The 20654-nt window shown below is 56.2% G+C and overlaps 1 protein-coding gene across 2 annotated transcripts; it reads left to right on the top strand.

Annotated features, from left to right (window-relative positions):
- The first annotated feature begins 14344 nt into the window (after positions 1 to 14344).
- Positions 14345 to 19913, top strand: ASB6 (ankyrin repeat and SOCS box containing 6). Of its 2 annotated transcripts, XM_054501191.2 has the most exons (6): positions 14345 to 14933; positions 16095 to 16276; positions 17299 to 17405; positions 17497 to 17605; positions 18148 to 18234; positions 18350 to 19913. In XM_054501191.2, the coding sequence occupies exons 1-6, from the start codon at positions 14821 to 14823 to the stop codon at positions 19015 to 19017; spliced, it is 1266 nt and encodes a 421-aa protein (XP_054357166.1). In that variant the 5' UTR covers positions 14345 to 14820; the 3' UTR covers positions 19018 to 19913. The 2 variants fall into 2 exon arrangements, with proteins under 2 accessions (XP_054357166.1, XP_054357168.1); XM_054501193.2 differs by lacking the exon at positions 17497 to 17605 and having other exon boundaries at positions 14669 to 14933; positions 18350 to 18454.
- The last annotated feature ends 741 nt before the right edge of the window (positions 19914 to 20654 follow it).

Here is a 20654-nt window from a genome sequence, read left to right as displayed (position 1 = left end):
GTCAGTGTATGAGCCCCCCTTTTCTTCTCCTCCCGTATGGTTCTTTGTTTTCCTGTTTTTGTTTTAAATCTTTTATAGGTGCTGGCCCCGCATTCGACACTCTCCAGCTGCCGGACATTGATTGGGTCACTTCACCTCTCTGGGTTTCAGTTCCCACCCCTGTGAAGCCATAGGTAATAATAGCACCTACCTGCTAGGGTTCTGAGAATCAAATGAAATGATCCATGTAAATAAAAAGCCTAGCAGGAGCCCATATGTTGAAAATATTCAGTGAACATCACCTATGGATGGGAAGAAAGGCTTCGAGAAAGCCAACATAGAGAGAGAACCTGTCCTAAGTGGGAAGATCCTGCTGGGTTCAAGGCCGGTCCCACTGTGGGCTTGCTGTGTGACTTTAGGCAACTCGCTTCCCTCTCTGAGCCTCAGCTTCCTCACTGTAAGCTGCTTGCTGTGCCCTCTTGATGCTGTAGCTGAGAGTCCAAAGACTTTGTGTGTCCTTTTCACCATGAAGTCCCCAAAGCCTTACACAGGGGAAGCCGCTACAGGAGGCAGGGGCAGCTGGCACATAGCAGGGCTCCCTACACGGCAAGCCCAAGAGCGAGCATCTGGTTGAATGCTGGTGGTCAGGATCTCCACTGCCCACCTGGCAGGAAGTGCCCAGCACCAGGGTGGTGGACTGTGCTTTGGCCAATGCTGTGGGGACTGTTACGTAGGTTGGAATCCCGAGGACCCAGCAGAGCAAGGACAGGCCCAGATCTGGGTGTGGAAACAAATGACAAGCTACTTTTGGGTGCCTACTTGGCTCAGGGCTCCAGGGGAGCAGGGCTGTAGGCCAGGCAACCTCCTTGCCACCCCTCAGGGTCTGCAGGCTTCACAGGGAGCCATTTGGGAAACCTGAATGATTCACACCACCATGATTTATTGAGCACCTACTATACACTGAGGCATCCCGGGTGTGCACCGGGCCGTGAACCCCAGTGGGCCTCTCGAGGAGATGCTATGGTCCAGCTGCGGCAGCCTGGTTACTGCAGACTGAACTCGGACGGGCTTGACCACTCTTCCAACAAATACGTCTTCTAAACTGTGGGCTTTGGGTTTCTGGGACAGACACAGCTCCCAGGATGACCCTTGCTGGAGAACTCCCTCCAGTTACAGATGGGGAAACTGAGGCTCAGAGAAGAAAGGACAAACTGCAAATCTGGGACCCAACCCCCACTACTGCTCTCCAAATTATCTCCTGGCAAACTTTCCCCACTCTCCCCTGTCGTTCCTTCCCTGGGAGTCGTGGGAAGGATGCCTGAGGCGAGGGGTACAGGCTGAGGCCTGGGGGAGCCCTGAGCCTTCCCAAAGCCTTCCGGAGCCCTCAGGCCCTACCTTCCTCCCTCCCCAGGCTCTGCAACATCTTGCTGCAATTCCCCCTGCGGTGCAGTGGAGCTGTGCGAGGCTGTCCGCTGCACACAGCATGGGGGTGCGTGTGATGATGGGGAGCGCAGCGGCTGAGGACCAGGCAGGGCTGAGGATTGGGACCAGGCTCTCAGCTCACGGGCTTAATTGGGGATATAATAGTTATTATTATTTATAACTTACTCTTGAACCCGCGCCAGGAGGGTGTGTTCACAGCCTGCGCGATCCAGGCAGGCGTTAAATAATTAAACCAAGGGCCTAATCGGCGGCAAAACTCCCCGTGGGCTCCCACTTCCTTAGTCTGCTGATTGCTGATATTTTGGGGGTGAAATATGACCATGTTTACGATCAAAGAGATCAGAGTTCCAAAGGAAAGAAACGGAAAAAAGGAGGAGGGGGTGCGGACTCTTCCAGTTTTCTTTTCCTCTGACTTAGTGGTCTGGTAAAGTTTCTTTAGACATGCAAAGATTTACACACCTTTCTGCGGGGAGCCTGAAATTACTCCCCGATCCCTCACACATTTCCCTAAGCAGCGCAGGAACAGTAAGTCATTGAGAAAGGAACAGGCCTCCCCGTAATCACTCCGGCAGCCTTTGAGAAAGAGAATGTCTAATGACTTTTTTTGAAGTCGAGGTCAAGGTTTTTTAAATAAAACAATCTGTATTAATGCAATTTCCTTTTTAGCTGTAGCATTGGATTTTTTTTTTTTTTTTTTTTTTTTGGAAATAGGAGGCAGGGTGGGGAAGGACATCATTTTTCTCTCACCAGACAACACGTCCCTAATGAGATACATTTATTTAAAAATCTGTATATCATCACCCTGTCAGGGCCTCCAAGCGGGACCCTGAGCCTCCCTGTTGGTTTGTTTCAGATTAGCGGGACGTGTGAATGGCCCTGCAGTCTGGCTTGCTCTCCCGGCCACTGGTCTTCCCTCTCCCTCTCCCTCCCGGAGAGTTCAGTGCAGGAGGTAGCTGTATTTTATGCCCCACCATACTCTGCCCCAACAAATCACCCAGATCTCAGTACAGCAAGTTTGGCCTCGGATCCTGGCCTCGGGTCCTCCACCCTCCCACCCACACCCCACCTGTCTCCCGCTGCTCAGCCCTGAATCCTCAGATTCCTGGAGGCCTCCCTCCTTTGCCCCAGGAGGAAATAGCGCTCAGTGGTGATGCCAGTGACTCCACCCCACACAGATCTGAGTTGGAGTCCCAGCTCTGCCTCTCAGCAGCCCACTCACTGAGCCAGCCCCCAGTTTCCTCAAACCTTCGTGTCTTGACAACAAGAGTGGGGTCCACTAAACAGCAGTGGCCACCATCCGGGACTGGGTTGGGGCACTGGGGGTAAAGCTGTGATCAGATGGCCCAGAAATGCAGGGAAGTCACTGAGCCAATACTGATAGTGAATGTAGGAGCAAGAAGATCAGGGACCATAAGGGAGGGTGAGAGAGGGGTATCAGGGAGGGCTTCCCTGAGGAAGAGGCATTCAGCCCACTGTTTTTGTCTGTTTGTTTGTTTTTTGAGACAGAGTCTCACTCTGTCACCCAGACTAAAATACAGTGGCGCTATCTTGGCTCACTGCAACCTCCACCTCCCAGGTTCAAGTGATTCTTGTGCTTCAGTCTCCCGAGTAGCTGGGATTACAGACATGCGCCACCATGCCCAACTCATTTTTGTATTTTTAGCAGAGACGGGGTTTCACCATGTTGGCCAGATTGGTCTCGAACTCCCGACATCAGGTGATCCATCCATCTTGGCCTCCCAAAGTGCTGGAATTACAGGCGTGAGCCACTGCATTTGGCCTGTTTTTTCTTTTCTTTTCTTTCTTTTTTTTTTTTTTTGAGACAGAGTCTCACTCTGTTGCCCAGGCTGGAGTGCAGTGGTGCAATCTCGGCTCACTGCAAACTCTACCTCCTGGGTTCATGCCATTCTCCTGCCTCAGCCTCCCAAGTAGCTGGGACTACAGGCGCCCGCCACCATGCCCGGCTAATTTTTTGTATTTTTAGTAGACAGGGGGTTTCACCGTGTTAGCCAGGATGGTCTCGATCTCCTGACCTTGTGATCCACCCACCTCGGCCTCCTAAAGTGCTGGGATTACAGGCTTGAGCCACCGCGCCCGGCCTCTTTTCTTTTTTTTTGAGACAGGGTGTCACTCAGTTACCCAGACTGGAGTGCAGTGGTGCAATCACAGCTCACTGCAACCTCAATCTCCCGGACTCAAGCGATCGTCCCACCTCAGCCTCCCTAGTGGCTGGGACCTCAGACACACACCACCACACCTGGCTAATTGTTTTATTTTTTATTTTTAGTAGAGATGAGGTCTTGCTGTGTTGCTCAGGCTGGTCTCCAACTCCTAGGCTCAAGCAATTCTCCCATCTCAGCCTCCCAAAGTGCTGGGATTATAGGCGTGAGCCACCGTGCCCAGCTGAGCCCACTCTTGCAGGTGGAGCCGCATTCAGCAGGTGTAGGAGGGCCAGGTCTAGATGTGGCCAGGCAGGAGACCCAGCATGTGCAAAGGATCCTCAGAGCACCTGGCCTTACCTGTTCCCAGGGGCTGCAACTCACGGTAGCATTTTTGGTATCACTGTGCCTCACTTTCCCCTGTATGCCCGAGAACTCAAGTTTTATATATATATAGAAAATATATAAATGTCTATTTTATATAAAAATCATATATATAAATTTTATATAAAATATATAAATGTATATATGTACATATATATATATATATATTTTTTTTTTTTTTTGAGACAGAGTCTCGCTCTGTCTCCCAGGCTGGAGTGCAGTGGCGCGATCTCGGCTCACTGCAAGTTCTGCCTCCTGGGTTCAAGCCATTCTCCTGCCTCAGCCTCCCGAGTAGCTGGGACTACAGGCGCCCGCCACCACGCCCAGCTAATTTTTTGTATTTTTAGTAGAGACGGAGTTTCACCGTGTTAGCCAGGATAGTCTCGATCTCCTGACCTCGTGATCCACCCGCCTCGGCCTCCCAAAGTGCTGGGATTACAGGCGTGAGCCACCATGCCCGGCCTATATATATATTTTTTGAGACAGAATCTCACTCTGTCGCCCAGGCTGGAGTGCAGTGGCATGATCTTGGCTCACTGCAACCTCCGCCTTCCAGGTTCAAGTGATTCTCCTGCCTCAGCCTCCTGAGTAGCTGGGACTACAGGTGTGCGCCACCATGACCTGCTAATTTTTGTTGTTTTAGTAGAGACAGGGTTTCATCATGTTGGCCAGGCTGGTCTTGAACTCCTGACCTCAGGTGATCTGCCTGCCTCGGCCTCCCAAAGTGCTGGGATTACAGGCATGAGCCACCACGCCCGGCCTCAAGTTATATTTTTAAACTCTGCACGCACCAAGGTTATGGGACATCCATAGGTGCCTGGCCATCTCTAGACCTGGACCCCCTACACCTACTGAATGCGGCTCCACCTGCAAAAGTGGGCTCAGCAGGGCACGATGGCTCACAGCTGTAATCCCGGTACTTTGGAAGGCCGAGTTGGGAGGATTGCTTGAGCTTAGGAGTTGGAGACCAGCCTGAGCAACACAGAAAGACCTCATCTCTACTAAAAATGTACCAAGCTCCTTCCTCTGCTCACCCTGGGCTGGACACGGGACCAGGTGGAGTGACCTCTGCCCTTGGGACCACAGCCAAGAGAGGAAGACTGAAGTCGGCCGTTCCACTCACGCAATGGAGGAGAATGCAGGTGCCACGGCAGAAGCAGGATTGGACATCAGTCATCCTGGCAGGATGGGAACAGGGAAGGGGCCCCTGGCTGTCTGGGGACGAGGGCTCCTCTGTGGAGAAGTCTGTGCAGGGGCTGAAGCCAGCTTTGAAGCAGGTAGCAAGGGGCTGGAGTTGGGTTTTAGGAGCCGGTGTTGGGTCTTAGAGGGGAGAGGGTTACCCCAGAGGTTGCTTGCCCAGGCCAGAGGCCATGTTCTCCACCTGCAGGCCTGGCTGAAAGGCCTTTGGGAGCCTCGTGTGGGCCTGGGCGCTCTGGAACCTGGGAGGAAACGGTAAGCTTGGAGACCAGGGACAGATGGCTCATGTCATATGCTGGAAACTGGCTGAAAGAGGGGACCAGGCCAGTGTGAGATAGCTCAGCGTTGGGGGTCAAGGTGAGAAAACCATCCGCCATTCCCAGACCATGAACACCCACCCTGGCCCAGCCCGGTGCTGGGGCTTGGGGCCGGGAGGGTTCCTCCTCCAGAGGGACAGAGAGAGAGGCCCCATTGCCTCTGCCCCCACCTCCTCTCTCAGTTCACTCCTGCCCAGGTGGAGGGCCCACTTCAACCACCGCTGACTGCCCAGGCGAGGCCACCTTGTCCTGGCTCCCGCTAGCACTTGGCACCTAGCACGCCCCACGCTTGCGGGGAGCTTCGGGCCCAACAACCACACTGCTGCCTCCCTAGAGCCTAGCCCAGTGCTTGGCACCAGCAAGCACGAACTCCACAGCTGCCAAATGACATCATCACAACCCAAGTGGCCCATGCGGCATGTCTAGACAGTACCCAGACAGACTGAGGACCAGATCCCGGCACTGCCACTCCTGTACCTTGTCGTCTTGGGCTAGTCACATCCCCTGTCATCTGCAAACAGGGATAATGGCAGTATCTATGACCTAGGTGTGTCAGGAGGGTTCACCCCATGAGGCATGTACCAAGCAACGTAGGGGCTTGATCAATGCTGGCCACCCAAGGGATTCTTGGCCTGGTATGTTGGTTTCTGCAATTCTCTGGGACTTGACTTCCTTTGTCTGTCTGTAAAATGGGTCTTTAACCCTTGTCATCGCTTACACCTTCATAACCACTTCCCAAACCCAGCCTGGCCCACCTCCCCCTCCTTCCTGCCTCTGCCTCTCTCGGTCCTTCTTGATCGGTTTTTCTGCCTCTCTCTGTGTCCATCACGATTTCACTGTCTTCATTTTTTGGTTTCTGTCTGCCTCGTCTCTCTCCCTCTCAATCTGCCTGGAATTCTGTCCCAGAGGAACCAATACTCCAAGGCTCTACTACATTCCCTTTTACAGCAGTGAGATGGGAAGAGGGAGAGAGAGAGAAAGAGAAGGGGGAAAAAAAATCAAAGCCCACATATTGGTTCCAGATGTGGCCCTCTCTCTCAGCCCTCTCCAGCAATTTAATTAAATTCCCCCAGACAGCCAGGAGGGTTTCTTAATGATCAAATTTCCCCAGCTCTGCTCCTCGAACAGCCCTCGTTCGGGCCCACTCCGTCTCCCTGACGGATGGCCGACCGGATTCTTCCTGCCGTCGGCTCTGCCAAGCAGGGCCAGTGGGGGTGGAGTGGGGGGGCTTCCCAGGGAGCACAAAGGACTCTGGCCCCCTACCTCTGCCCTTGCCACTTCCAAAGGGGTCTGAGTGCTCCTGAACCCACCCTGGGTCAGGCTGCAGTGGCTGGAGAGGCCCCAGCAGCCCCCGCCCCAGAGCTCTGACCTTGGGGCTGGCCTGCCAGCGACTGATGCCAAGTGGGTGCCAGCAGGGGTGAGGTGGGGGAATCTTTGGGATCAGGACTCTGGGCCCACTTACCAGCCAGAGCTGGGGCAGGCTCAGACCTACTGGGCACCCTCCCTGGCCTCCACTGGGCAGAATGAGCAAGGTTTAGAGAAGGCGAGCCCGAGCCAGGATCTACTCGCCAGGCTGGGAGAAGCGAGCGCAGGCTGACCCGCGTTTAGAAGGCGAGGATCTGCCCCCGGGACAGGCCGAGGTGAAGAAGCCTTTCTTGGAAGGCTTCCTCCATGGGAAGAATCGCCATGGGCAGAAAATCCTTGCCTGCTAGGCTCTCAGTAGGACCCTTGACTTCTGGGGTGGAAAGAAATTTAGGGGAACCCTGAGCCCACCCCTTCATGTGCAGATGGGCGGTGAGGCTGAGAGAGGCCCAGGCCAAAGTCCAGGCCCCAGACTCCCTCCAGACGAAGGGCGAGACCCCCGGGGCGCTCAGCACCTTCCCACGCTGCTCTGGCCTGCTGATTTACCTCACCTGGGAGAGGCGGGGGCCAGGCAGGGCCTTCCATGTGGGCACGGGGGAACAGCAGAGAAAGAGGGGTCCTGTGGCATCCCGTCCCAGGCTCTGGGCTGCCCACCTGGGGGCTTCACTGGGGCCTGGCCCCACCCTTACCTGGCTGTCACAGGCCCCACCCTTGGACCAAGCACCAGGAACCACCTGGCAGTGTCTGTGCTAGGAGTAGGGGGCTCTGGCCGGCAGGGCGGGCTTCCTGGTGGGGGTGGGTAGGGAGGGGAAAGCAAGCCCGGCCATCAGAAGCACAGAGGTCTCTGGGACTTGTCGCCCTGGGGGTTGGGGCCCCCGAAATGCTCCTTGGTGCTTCTTAGGACAGTAAACAGAATAAGGGAGGGGACAGAAAAGCCCTTCGCTGGCCCGGCCACTGTCCTGCCACACGGCCCCGCCACACGGCCCCTGATCCAGCCCCTGCTACCTCAGTTTCTCCCCTGAGCCGACAGACACTTACGCCTCTGGGAGCCCAGGAATCCAGGCCCTGCCCCTCCAGCCTGAGGACTGTGGCAGGAACAGGCAGGCTGGGCCTCCTGCGGGGACACTCTTGGGTCATGAGGGTCGGGGGTCAGGGTGGGGTCAGGGTGTGGGGGGAGGAAGAAAGGAAAGGAGGGGGGAGCCAGGCAGGAGAAGAAGGGCAGAAGGGAGGGAAGTGGAGGGCGGCACTTCCATGACCACACTTCAGAAATATGCCGGGCCCTCGTCTGTCCTGGTGCCCTGGGGACTTGCCCGGGGGCTGAAGCTGGAGGCTCTGAAATGGTCCTTGTGGTGATGTCCATGTTTCTAAATATCTCACTTTATGGAAACGCCGCCAATCGAAAAAAAAGAGAAGAAATAAAAGGCAGGGGTTCCCTAATTCTCCGCCTCCAGGGCCTTCTAAGGGACAGGGCTGGCGGCCGACAGCCCCTCCTGGGGAGACAGCAGGCACTGTGGAGGGCGAAGGTGCTGGGATGGGGCCAGACCACTCCTCCCCGGAGCTGCCCAGCCTGGCACGTGTGTGTGTGTGTGTGTGTGTGTGTGTGAGAGTGGTGTGTAGGTGTGGTGTGAGTGGCATGTGTGTGAGTAGTGTGTGTTACAGTGGTGTATGAGTGGCGTATGTTGGTGTGAGTGTGAGTGGTGTGTATGAGTGACTGGTGTGTGTGCTAGTGTGCGTGAGTGATGTGTGTGTGTGAGTGGTGTGTGTGAGAGTGGTGTGTGTGTGTGGTGAGTGTGAGCGTGTGTGAGTGTATTTGAGTGGTGTGTGTGCATGAGTGGTGTGTGTGTGGTGTGTGTGGTACATATGAGCATGTGTGAGTGTATTTGAGTGGTGTGAGTGATGTGTGTGTGAGTGGTGTGTGTGGTGCGTGTGAGCGTGTGTGAGTGTATTTGAGTGGTGTGTGTGAGTGATGTGTGTGTGGTGCATGGTGTGTGTGGTGCGTGTGAGCGTGTGTGAGTGTATTTGAGTGGTGTGTGTGAGTGGTGTGTGTATTTGAGTGGTGTGTGTGCAAGTGTGAGTATGCCCTTCGCGGGGCTCCAGTAGGGGTTGGAAGCCAGGCCCTGGGTGTGAAGCCCCCTCCCTGGGCCCCTCACTCGCTGATCTTGGCTTGGTCAGCCGTCTGTCCTAGACTATGGCACCAGAGTCCTGGGGTCACTTCCTGGGGTGTCGCGATGCGCTGATGAGACTTGTTGAGCTTCTTACTGAATGCATGGGGCTGGGACACACTTGAACAGAGACCGCAGTTGCTGCCGATTGGCCATTCCTACAGCCAGCCTGGGCAGGCGGGCCAGTGGACTCACGGCCACTGGGGAGGAAAGTGAGCGAAGCAGTAGTCCAGGCTGAGGGGACCTCCGGGGTGAGTGGCCTGCGTGCTGAGGAGGAGGCTGTCACTCCATGGGCTGGGAGAGGGAGAAGGCTTTATGGACAGGCCTGGACCCCCCACTGGTGTTCAGGGCCTGCCTTCAACCCCAGGAGGGGTGTCAGGGCCTGATTCTCTGCCCTGGGCTTACATAATGTTTTATTAATAAGTCTCAGGTAAGACACACTCATTGGAGAAAAAAAGAGGAAATATATCCACATACAAAGAACAGTAAAAATTCCCAGATCCCAACACCCAAAACAACCACCATTAACATCTCAGCATGGGGCCTTCAGGAATGATTCCTGCGCGCACACACACACACACACACACACACACACACACACACACACACACACACACACACACACACACACACACACACACACATTTTCCTAAATGGGACCATATGGTACCTGCTATTCTGTAATGGGCTCTGTTGGATTGTTATAGAGTAGGACCCCACGTGTTACCAGCTACCTTTGTTGGACCACAGGAGAGGCTGAGCGTCTATCCCTGTTTTTTGACCATTTTTCACCCTTTGTGACTTGCCTGTGCATGTCCTTTGCCCATGTTTCTATTGGTGTTTTTGCCTTCTTGTTGTTGATTTTTAGCAGCTCTTTATATATTAAGGTCATCCACCTCTGTACATTGGCGAGTCAGAGTGACTCCCAAACTCCCCGAGGACTAGGAGGCAGGGACAGGGCTGAGCTCTGGGTCCTTGTCCCCAGGACCCCCATCCTGCTGAAGATCTCTGGAGGTGGGTGGCAGGAAGGGGCTGGGCTGGCCAGGCAGTGAGTGGCAGTGACAAGGAAAAGAGAGAGAAGCAGAGAGCTGGAACCAGGGGCTCTGAGTGGCACAGCCCTAATGGGAGGCAGATGGAGGAAACAAGTCTGCCCTTGCTGACAGGAGGGAGGTCGGGGGCACAAAGCCCTCTAAAGTTAGGAGCCTGGGCGGCGGGCAGGCAGTAGGGCCGGCCCCACGGGGTGGTGCCCCAGGGCTGTGAGAGGGCGGGGGTCAGCTCCCCCTCCTGCACGTCCAGACTCATGAGCCCAGAGCTGGAGGAGCTGAGGACACTCAAGTCTCGGAGGCGGGATGCGTGGAAAGGTTGCACCGACCGGGGCTGGAGGCCCAACCTCACAGTGCAGCCTGGGACAAGCGCCCAAACCTCTCTGAGCCCGTTTCTTTGTAAAATGGGGTAATAATATTACCTACTTAACAGGATTTAGGGAGATCAGTGCACCAAACATTCAGCATACCTAGTGCCTGGCATGTACAAGGGTCTCCGTAAATACAAGTGGACTCGTGTTATTGTTATTATAATGGCCCCCCTCACTCCTTCTCTGTCGGCGGAGCCCACCAGCCACGTCAAGGAGTTCGTCATTGGCTCCAAGACTGTCAGAGCTGGGAGGGCCCTCAGGTTATAGGCGAGGAAACTAAGGCCCAGAGACCAGAAGGGCCATGTCTAGGGTCACTCGTGACAGTGGGTTTATGTGTGCTCCCCAAAAAGATATGTTCCAGTCCTAGTCCTGGCGCCTGGAACGTGACCTTGTTCAGAAAAAGGGGTTTTGTAGATGTAATCAAATTAAGATGTGGCCATAATGGATTTGGGTGCGCCCTATAAATCCAGTGACCGGTGCCCATTTAGAAAGGAGGGGGAAGGCTGGGCACGGTGGCTCACGCCTATAATCCCAGCACTTTGGGAGATGGAGGCGGGCGGATTACAAGGTCAAGAGATCGAGACCATCCTGGCCAACATGGTGAAACCCTGTCTCTACTAAAAATACAAAAAAAAATTAGCTGGGTGTGGTGGCGGGTGCCTGTAGTCCCAGCTACTCGGGAGGCTGAGGCAGGAGAATCACTTGAACCCATGAGGCAGAGATTGCAGTGAGCCAAGATCGCACCACTGCACTCTAGCCTGGCGACAGAGCGAGACTCTGTCTCAAAAAACAAAACAAAACAAAACAAAAGAAAAAAAGAAGGGAGCGGGGGATTTGGACAGTGGCATAGACACCAGGAAGAAGGCTGTGTGGAGACAGAGGAAGGTGGAGACTGGGGTGCTGCTGTCCCAAGCCGAGGTACCCCTGTGGTCACCAGGAGTGGGAGAGGCAAGAAAGGGACCTTCTCTGGAGTCTTTGGAGGGAGTGTGGCCCTGCCCACACCTTGAATTTGACCTTTCAGCCTCCAGAACTGTAAAGGAGTGAATTTCTGTTGTTTTAAGCCATCAGGTTTGCAGCACCTTGTTATAGCGGCCCTAGGGCAGAAGTAGGGTTCAGATGAAGTCAGCCCACCCAGCTCCGCTGGGACCCCACGGGACTGTACCTCCCCCAGTTACTCAGCATGCGCCCTTGGGTAAGTCAGGCCTCCGTCTCCTGAGGGCTGAGGGCCGAAGGCATCACATAGGTGAGGAGACCAAGGCCTGACTCAACACGGACATGGTGTCGTGTGATCAAATGTGTTGTGTGATCAAATGAGAGAGGGGCTGTGAAGACCTGGGTCACCTGAGAGCGGCTGTACCGTCCAGGGCCTTGCGATCCATTGAGAGGGTGGGGGACCCTTCAAGCAGGGGCAGACACATCCAAACCCTCAGAGTCATGCCCAGGCAGGTGCACCCAGGGCAAGCGCCCCATCCGGATGCAAATCACTGTCTGGTAAGAATCTGGGCCCTTCTGATTTTTACAAGGCAAGTTGGAAAATCTCCATTTCCCTGTGAGCAAAATGTCCCGATTTCCCTCAGGAAGATACTTCTTTCCCTCAGCAAGAATCAAGGCAGACATGTGCGGGGAGCCGTGGACCCTCGTGGTCTGCAGTTGCTTCTGGGAGGCCCAAGCTAGTGTTGCCGTAAAGGGTCTTGAACCCAGCTGCCCACCCCCACCCGTCCTTCCTGCTCCTTTAGGTAATGGAAGAGGAAGCAAACTGAGGCACTCTGAATGCCTGGCGTCGGGGGCGGTTTTCCGAGAGCCTGTCATTGGATCTGACAACAGCTTTAAAAACCAGAGCCAGCAGTTACCAGCCGCTGCTGCCGCACCCTTAACCTTGCCGGTCGAGGCTCGTTGCTGGACCTGGACATGCTTTGGGTTTTCTTGTACAGTTTGTTTTGCTCATGGTAGAGGGCCTTACTCTGCCCATTTAAAAATGTTTCATCTGGCTGGGCGTGGTGGGCTCATGTCTGTAAGCCCAGTACTTTGGGAGGCTGAGGCAGGTGGATCACCTGAGGTCCGGAGTTCGAGAACAGCCTGGCCAACATGGTGAAACCCCGTCTCTACTAAAAATACAAAAATTAGCCTGGCGTGGTGGCACATGCCTGTAATTCCAGCTACCTGGTAGGCTTGAACCCAGGGGTTGGAGGTTGCAGTGAGCTGAGATCCTGCCACTGCACTCCAGCTTGGGCAACAGAGTGAGACTCCATCTGAAAAAAAAAAATAATAATAATAATAAATAAATAAATAAATAAATATAAGAATGTTTACTCCTAAGACCCATCGGATTGTCTTGAAATGCGCCTTTAAATGGTTTTTCCTGGGCTGGGCAACTCTCGCTGTCTGGCAGGTTCCAGGGAGAGGGGCCCAACTTGGCAGAGCAAGGCCTGGGAGGCCAACGCTGTGATGTGGACTGCTGGGGCGGGAAACCCCTCTTCATCGTCAGCTTCCCAGAACCAAGAAGGCATCAAGGCTCCCCCACAGACTCCAGATGGGAGAGGAGGCTCAAATGCGTGGCCCAAGGGGAGGTGCCTCGACTCCAGAAAAGTGGTTTTTCCAAGGCAAGCTGGAAGTGTCCATTTCCGTGTGAGCAGAATTTCCCGATTTCACCCAGGGAGAAATTTCTTTCCTACAGGGAGAACCAAGGCAGAAATGTGCTGGCAGCTGTGGACTCCGCGGCCTGGAGCTGCTTCTAGGAAGCCCAAGCTGGTGTTGCCCTAAAGGGGCTTAAACCCGGCTGCCCACTCCACCCCTCCTTCCTGAACCAGACGGTTTTGGTTCCTTCCCACTGAGTTCCACTTCCACCAACAATTACAGTGCGCTGGCTCCAGCATCTCAGGTGAGTGTGATTATACTTTTTTTTTTTTTTTTTTTGAGACAGAGTTTCGTCCTTATTGCCCAGGCTGGAGTGCAGCGGTGCAATCTCCACTCACTGCAATCTCTGCCTCCCGGGTTCAAGCGATTCTCCTGCCTCAGCCTCCCAAGTAGCTGGGATTACAGGCGCCCACCACCACGCCCGGCTAATTTTTGTATTTTTAGTAGAGACAGGGTTTCATCATATTGGCCAGGCCGGTCTGCAGCTTCGAACTCCTGACCTCAGGTGATCCACCTGCCTCGGCCTCCCAAAGTACTGGGGATTCTACCCATTTTACAGATGAGGAAGTCCAAGTTCAGAGACAGGCAGTAGCACACTCCTGTGTTCCCAGCTTCTCGGGAGGCTGAGGCGGGAGGATCGCCTGAGCCCAGGGGTTCAAAGCTGCAGTGAGTCCTGATCACTACACTCCAGCCTGGGAGACAGAGTGAGACCCCGTCTCTAAAAAATATACAAGATTTGGGCCGGGCACGGTGGCTCATGCCTGTAATCCCAGCACTTTGGGAGGCTGAGGTGGGAGGATAACGAGGTCAGGAGTTCGAGACCAGCCTGGCCAATATGGTGAAACCCCGTCTCTACTAAAAATACAAAAATTAGCTGGGCGTGGTGGCCAGCGCCTGTAGTCCCAGCGACTCGGGAGGCTGAGGCAGGAGAATCGCTTGAACCCGGGAGGCGGAGGTTGCAGTGAGCCGAGATCGTGCCACTGCACTCCAGCCTGGGCGACAGAGCGAGACTCTGTCTCAAAAAAAAACAACAACAAAAACAAAAACAAACAACAAGATTCATTGAGTCCATCAAGGCAGAGGTGGAGAGGGCTGGCTGCCGTCCTGGCCAGGTGCTCCCTGGGACAGAGAATAGAGAATAAGAAACTGAGGAGGGGACGTGCGAGTACCCTGGTCCTCATCATTCCAGTCAGCGGGCCGGGTGGTGGCAGAGGTGGCCCAGCCCCTCTTCAGGGAAGGCGAGCCGGAAGGGGCAGTGTCTGATGAGCTCAGCTCTCAGGGGCGCCCAGCGCCAGTGGGGTAGCGGCAGGGCCCGGGAGCACGACCGGCGGAACTCGGATGGCGCCCAGCGGTCGCGGGCGGGATCGCAGGGCGAAGCCGAGCCGGGCCGGGTCCTGGCAGGAAGGGGCGGGCCCGCCTGAGTCTCGGATCTGGCTTGGCTCGATCCCCCAATCCCCGACTCCACTGGGGCCGCCCACTAGACATCGCCCGAGTCCGCCTGGTGGTCATGCCCCGGGACGCGCCGAGGTCCTCCGAGCCCGCAGGGGGCGCTGTGGCCATGTGGACCACCCTGAGTCGGCGCGGGCAGGAAGTACGAGGGTCACTTCCGGCGGGGGCGCGGCTTGGGCTGAGAAGCGGACCCGGCCGGGCGCAGGGGCTGGACTGGCGGAGCAGGTGGGGTCCGCGGCCGCCGGAGCGTTCCGGTCGGCGTCTGGACATCTCGGCCTCGGCAGAAAGCGCGACCGCCCTGCTGTGCGGGGCCCGCGGCGATGCCGTTCCTGCACGGCTTCCGGAGGATCATCTTCGAGTACCAGCCGCTGGTGGATGCGATTCTGGGCTCCCTGGGGATCCAGGACCCCGAACGGCAGGAGTCTCTGGACCGGTAACTCACCCCCTCCCGTGAGCTGGCCGAGGCCGCTCCGACCCCGTAGCGTCCCACTTTATCACCACAAGCCGGGCGGGGTGGATGCGTCCCCCTTGATAGAGGAAGGGACGGGCGGAAGCCGGGGTTGCGTGGCTCGGAGTGCGCGCTGCCCCGCGCCGATCCCACTCCTGCCCCTTGCATGGCGGAGACGAAGGGCGGGGAGGGCCCGAGGGCGGAGGCCCGCGGGGTGTCGCAGGGCCTGCGCCTCAGCCCCACCCTGTCGCCTGCCTGTGCTGTGCCACCCCCCGGCGTGGCAGGGGAGCAGGGTGGAATCCGTGGGGCCTCAGATGTTACCCCAGAGCACTGTGAAGGTGGGCTTTTGTAGCAGAGTTTGCGTTTTTATAGACAAGAGCTGGTCTGTCGTGGACCTGCAGGAAAGGTGTCGGGAGCGAATCCGGATTCACTGCCCATGGTACTAGGCACCTGGGGTCCATCAGTGGCTCAGCAAAATCCCCGCCTTCTTGGCGCGTGTGCTCCAGAGGAGAGACTGACAAGTAATTGTACGGCGGCACGCGAGGTGGAAGGGAGGGGAGAGCAGAGGGAAGGGGCTCAGGTGTTGAGGGGGTTGTCAGTTGGAATTTCCAACACGTCGTAATGATGAGTCTCTCCATCCAGGGACTCTGGTGGAAACGTAGGCTTTCTTCATCAATATCAGCTAGAGGTCTCAATGTGAGGGGAGTGGGGAGGCTGTGTTGCTGTCCTGGCTGCAGGGGTTGCCGGGGCTGGGGTCCTGCAGGTTTGAGGATGGAAGGGCTTTCTGAGGAAGAAGCATCAAAGTCGGACTTGGGCTCTTGGCCTCCAGGCTGGTGGTCCCTTCAGTCCCAGCAGCCCAGGTGTGTGAGGCGTTGTACCCAAGTCTGCGACCAGACTCTGGGCAATGCGGGAGGAGAGCGCAGACAGACCCAGCCCATTCTCCGCAAATCCCAGTCTGCTCCCGTCTTAAGAGATGCAGCATAGCCCTCTGTCTACTTCAGAGCTTCTCTCAAGCCCCTGTGACTCACAGAGCCAGGACCCTGCTTGCTGATGATTATAGCAGCACACTAAAGCCCACCAACCCACAGGCTGCCCGGTCAGCCGTTCCCACAGCTGTGCCTACCCTCAGCCTCTCTCCTGCCCCAGGCCCAGTTATGTCGCCAGCGAGGAGAGCCGAATCCTTGTTCTCACTGAGCTGCTGGAGAGGAAAGCCCACTCTCCCTTTTACCAGGAAGGCGTGAGCAACGCCCTGCTCAAGATGGCTGAGCTGGGGCTGACGCGGGCGGCCGACGTTCTCTTGCGGCATGGGGCCAATCTCAACTTTGAAGGTCAGCGAGAGCCCCGGGGGTGGGCAGGTGGCTTAAACGCGGCCCGGCGCTGGGTGGGCCCCCATGTCCCCAGCCTTGGCTTCTACCATCCTCTGAGGAGTGACTTCCCCCGCTTTATTTCCTGGGTGGCTGCAACTAAGGAAACTCCCATTGGGTGGCCTCCCACCTCCTGCGGGTTTTCACATGGCTCTTCCCACCTCTGTTCCAAGAGCGAGTGTTGCTGCTTCTACCATGTGATTGATTAGCAAACTTTCCCCAGCTCCCAGATTAATCCCCACTTCCATTAATGCAAAAATGCGGCTGCTGGCACTGTGCCCAGAGCTAAGGGAAGGTAATTTTCTGCCACTTACTCTGAGCCAATTTGTGTTTTTTTCTCATGCCGTAGGGAGAGGGGAAAACAGGCTGCATTAGGCATAAATCACCACAGGACACCCTGGCTCCTGAGTGCCAGGGATGGAGATGGAGCCGTGCTCCTTTCTCTGTGTTTTTCAGCCCGGGGAGGGCGGGGTTAGTCGGGAGACAGGCAGGGCTGCCTTGTGCACCTAATAGGGGCCTGAGACAGCCAGGCACGTCTCCTTTCCCCATCCGAAGACGGGCTTGGAGGCTGCTGGGCTCCTGGAGGGTCAAGGAGCTGAGACGGGAGGGCCGGTTCTGAAGCCAGTGACTTGGAGACCAGCTTGGAGAACTTGGCTGTTACCACCAGGCCTACAAAGCGGAGCAGCCAGAGCTGCTGTGTAGCACGGCCTCCCAGCCCTTCTGAGAGAGTGCGCCCGTTTTATGGTCCCTTCTTACAGAAGAGGAAACTAAAGCCCCAACAGCTTCAGTAGCATGCCCACTAGAACACCCCGAGGGCCCTCTAGTATCTGGTGAGGACAGCTCTGTCCTAACCCTTGATGGTGACAGGAGGCTGGGCTTGTGCTTCTGGACACTTTAGGTGGGAGTTTGGGGCTGGGCTCTGGGTCCGGGGGCCCCGTAAGAATGCGGATAGGTAGGACCCACACGAGCTGCATCTGCGCCTTCAGACCCAGTCACCTACTACACGGCCTTGCACATTGCCGTCCTGCGGAACCAGCCGGACGTGGTGGAGCTGCTGGTGCATCACGGGGCTGACATTAATCGGAGGGACCGGGTAAGTGCCAGGTCCAGCTTGCTTTGAAGCGGGGTCGGGCAGGGGCCTGAGCAGCTTCCCAAGCCAACCTGGCTGTGCTTGCTTGGCTCAGATCCACGAGAGTAGCCCCTTGGACCTGGCCAGCGAGGAGCCTGAGCGCCTGCCCTGCCTGCAGCGCCTCCTGGACCTTGGAGCTGACGTCAATGCCGCTGACAAGCATGGTGGGTGCCTCCTGCAGGAAAGCAGGACAGCTGGGCCCCCAGGCACCTTGTGGGGGACACCCAGGGTGCCTCAGGACAACAGCTAGGTGGGCAGGCTGGATGCTGGCCCTGGCTGGTGGCACAGCATGGCTGGGCACACAGGGATTCTGCTGACTTGCTGAGCTCAGAGGCTTTAGAGAGGCAGTGCAGTCATTGTCCCTGTGCTGGCCCTCAAGGACCTTCTATAGGAAGAAATAGGGCATGTGTGCACTTAGCTTCCAAGAAACAATGGCTTCCCATTGGGAGAGGCCCAGCCGACATCTCAGGTAGCATCTTGGGGTCCAGAAAAATCCTACTTTTCCTGGCCTTTCCGCTCCCAGTTCTCTGGGTGGCAAGGGAATGGCCAGAAGCCTGTTACCCTCAGCCCTCACCTGAGCTGAGAGTTGTCTCTGAAAGTTCATCTTCTGATCCTCTGAGTGTCTGGATTTCTGCCACCTCCTCTGGGTTGCCCTGACCTGGGCTTCCTGGCCTCCTGCTCCTCCCTGCTCTCCCTCCCTCCCTAGGAAAAACTGCTCTGCTCCATGCTCTGGCCAGCAGCGACGGGGTGCAGATCCACAATACTGAGAACATCCGGCTCTTACTGGAAGGAGGTGAGGCTGGCGCGCTCCTAGGCCTCGTCCTGTCACCCGCCCCTTCAATGTGTGCTGTTGCTTTGCCAGGGTTGAAGGCCTTCTCCCAGCATCTCTTGTTCTATGGCTCTTCTAGGGGCAGACGTCAAGGCCACCACCAAAGATGGGGACACAGTGTTCACCTGCATCATCTTCCTGCTTGGTGAGACCGTGGGAGGGGACAAAGAGGAGGCCCAGATGATCAACCGCTTCTGCTTCCAAGTCACACGGCTGCTGCTGGCACACGGGGCCGACCCCAGCGAGTGCCCAGCCCACGAGTCCCTCACCCACATCTGCCTCAAGAGCTTTAAACTGCACTTCCCTCTCCTGCGCTTCCTGCTGGAGTCCGGAGCCGCCTACAACTGCTCCCTGCACGGCGCGTCCTGCTGGTCTGGCTTTCACATCATCTTTGAGAGGCTCTGTTCCCACCCAGGCTGCACGGAAGACGAGAGCCATACGGACCTCCTGCGCAAAGCCGAGACTGTCCTGGATCTCATGGTAACCAACTCTCAGAAACTCCAGCTACCCGAAAACTTCGATATCCACCCTGTGGGCAGCCTGGCGGAAAAGATCCAGGCCCTCCACTTCTCCTTGAGGCAGCTGGAGAGCTATCCCCCGCCCCTCAAGCACCTGTGCCGTGTGGCCATCCGGCTCTACCTTCAGCCGTGGCCTGTGGATGTGAAGGTCAAAGCCCTGCCTCTGCCCGACAGGCTGAAGTGGTACCTCCTTAGCGAGCACAGTGGCTCCATGGAAGATGACATCTGACAGGTTTCAGGCTGTAGGAACGGGGGACATGAGCAGCTCAGGTCAGCCTGTTGGTAGAGCCTGGGACAGCCTTAGAGGAGGGTCTTTTTGATCTGGGAGATGAGATGGGATCCTTCATGAGAAAAGCCAGCCAGGTAGAGCCTGAAGCTGTGATCACTCCAGTGGTGAAGGGTGCAGCTCTGGTTCTTCCAGAGAGACTGCCCCCTTCCCTCCAGCGGCACTCCAAGTACCCCCATGCTGGAAAGAGGAACAGGGCTTGGATTGATGTTTATACCCTCTGAATTGGAGGGCAGTGCCAGGGCATTTGCAGAAGCTGGGAAGGACCAAGCCTCAGCATCCCCAGGGCTGCGGGGCTCTTGTTGGCCGCATGTGGCAGTGCGGCTGGAGAGGAAGCCTGGGGCACATCCTGTGTGGTGCCACCAAGGCCCCACCCCTGCCCCTTTTCCTTCCAGGTTCTGTTACTCACAGAAGTGTTTCTGGTGAGCTCTGCGGGAGAAGACACTAAGGGCCCCACAGGCTTGTTTCATGGTGTTGCAAGCCAAGCTGGCCCCTGCCTGTTCCTGTAGCTCTGGGGCCAGGTCAGCCGTGGCCCCACCTACCAGAACTGTGCTCTGCTGGCAGCTGTGCTTTTGCCAAACCCAGGGCCTCAGTGACCATGACTTCTGCTAAAAAGCAATCATGAGTGCGTGGCTGGGGACAGACCTCTCTGAAGTGTCTCCTATTGTGAGGGGCTCACTTTGGAGCCACCGAAGAGCCGACTGCCACCCACCTGCAGGCCTCAGTCCCTTCCAAGCTGCATCGGTCATTGGGAATTGTGTAAACACCTCTGGGGATAAGCTGAGGTGACTAAATGATATATTTATATTATAAGATTAAACTGACTTTCTTGGCCTTAACAAGGTCCTTGTATAAAATTTCCGCCCCGCCCCTCCACGGTTCAGGATGGAGGCTCCCACAGCAGCCGGTAAGGAAGGGGGTGGCAGGTGTGAGGGGATGCTGTGTTTGGGGGGTTGTTTCCAAGTCCCTGCAAAGAAGCACCACTTTAGACTGGCAAGGGCCTCCACAGTGTGGAGGTCCCATTTTATTATTTTTTTTTCGAGACACTCTGTCACCCAGGCTGGAGTGCAATGGTGCAATCTCAGCTCACTGTGACCTCTGCCTCCCAGGTTCAAGCAGTTCTCCTGCCTCAGCCTCCTGAGTAGCTGACATTATAGGTGCCCACCACCATGCCTGGCTGATTTTTGTATTTTTAGTAGAGACGGGGTTTTGCCATGTTGGTCAGGCTGATCTCAAACTCCTGACCTCAGGTGATTTGCCTGCCTCGGCCTTTCAAAGTGCTGGGATTACAGGCATGAGCCACTGTGCCCGGCCCCCATTTTATTTTATTTTTATTTTTATTTTTATTTTGAGACAGAGTCTCGCTCTGTCACCTAGGCTGGAGTGCAGTGGCGCAGTCTCAGCTCACTGCAAGCTCTGCCTCCTGGGCTCACCCCATTCTCCTGCCTCAGCCTCCCAAGTAGCTGGGACTACAGGCGCCCGCCACCACGCCCGGCTAATTTTTTTTTTTTGTATTTTAAGTAGAGACGGGGTTTCACCTGTTAGCCAGGATGGTCTCGATCTCCTGACCTCGTGATCTG

This window comes from Pongo pygmaeus, chromosome 13, assembly GCF_028885625.2.
Source record: "Pongo pygmaeus isolate AG05252 chromosome 13, NHGRI_mPonPyg2-v2.0_pri, whole genome shotgun sequence".
Taxonomy (NCBI): domain Eukaryota; kingdom Metazoa; phylum Chordata; class Mammalia; order Primates; family Hominidae; genus Pongo; species Pongo pygmaeus.
This window is presented reverse-complemented; position numbering and strand designations above follow the sequence as displayed.

Coding starts and splice junctions, on each gene's coding strand:
- ASB6 (XM_054501191.2), top strand. CDS start 14,821: ATGCCGTTCCTGCACGGCTTCCGGAGGATCATCTTCGAGTACCAGCCG. Junction 14,934..16,094: donor CGGCAGGAGTCTCTGGACCG/GTAACTCACCCC, acceptor CTCCTGCCCCAG/GCCCAGTTATGTCGCCAGCG. Junction 18,235..18,349: donor CCGGCTCTTACTGGAAGGAG/GTGAGGCTGGCG, acceptor TGGCTCTTCTAG/GGGCAGACGTCAAGGCCACC.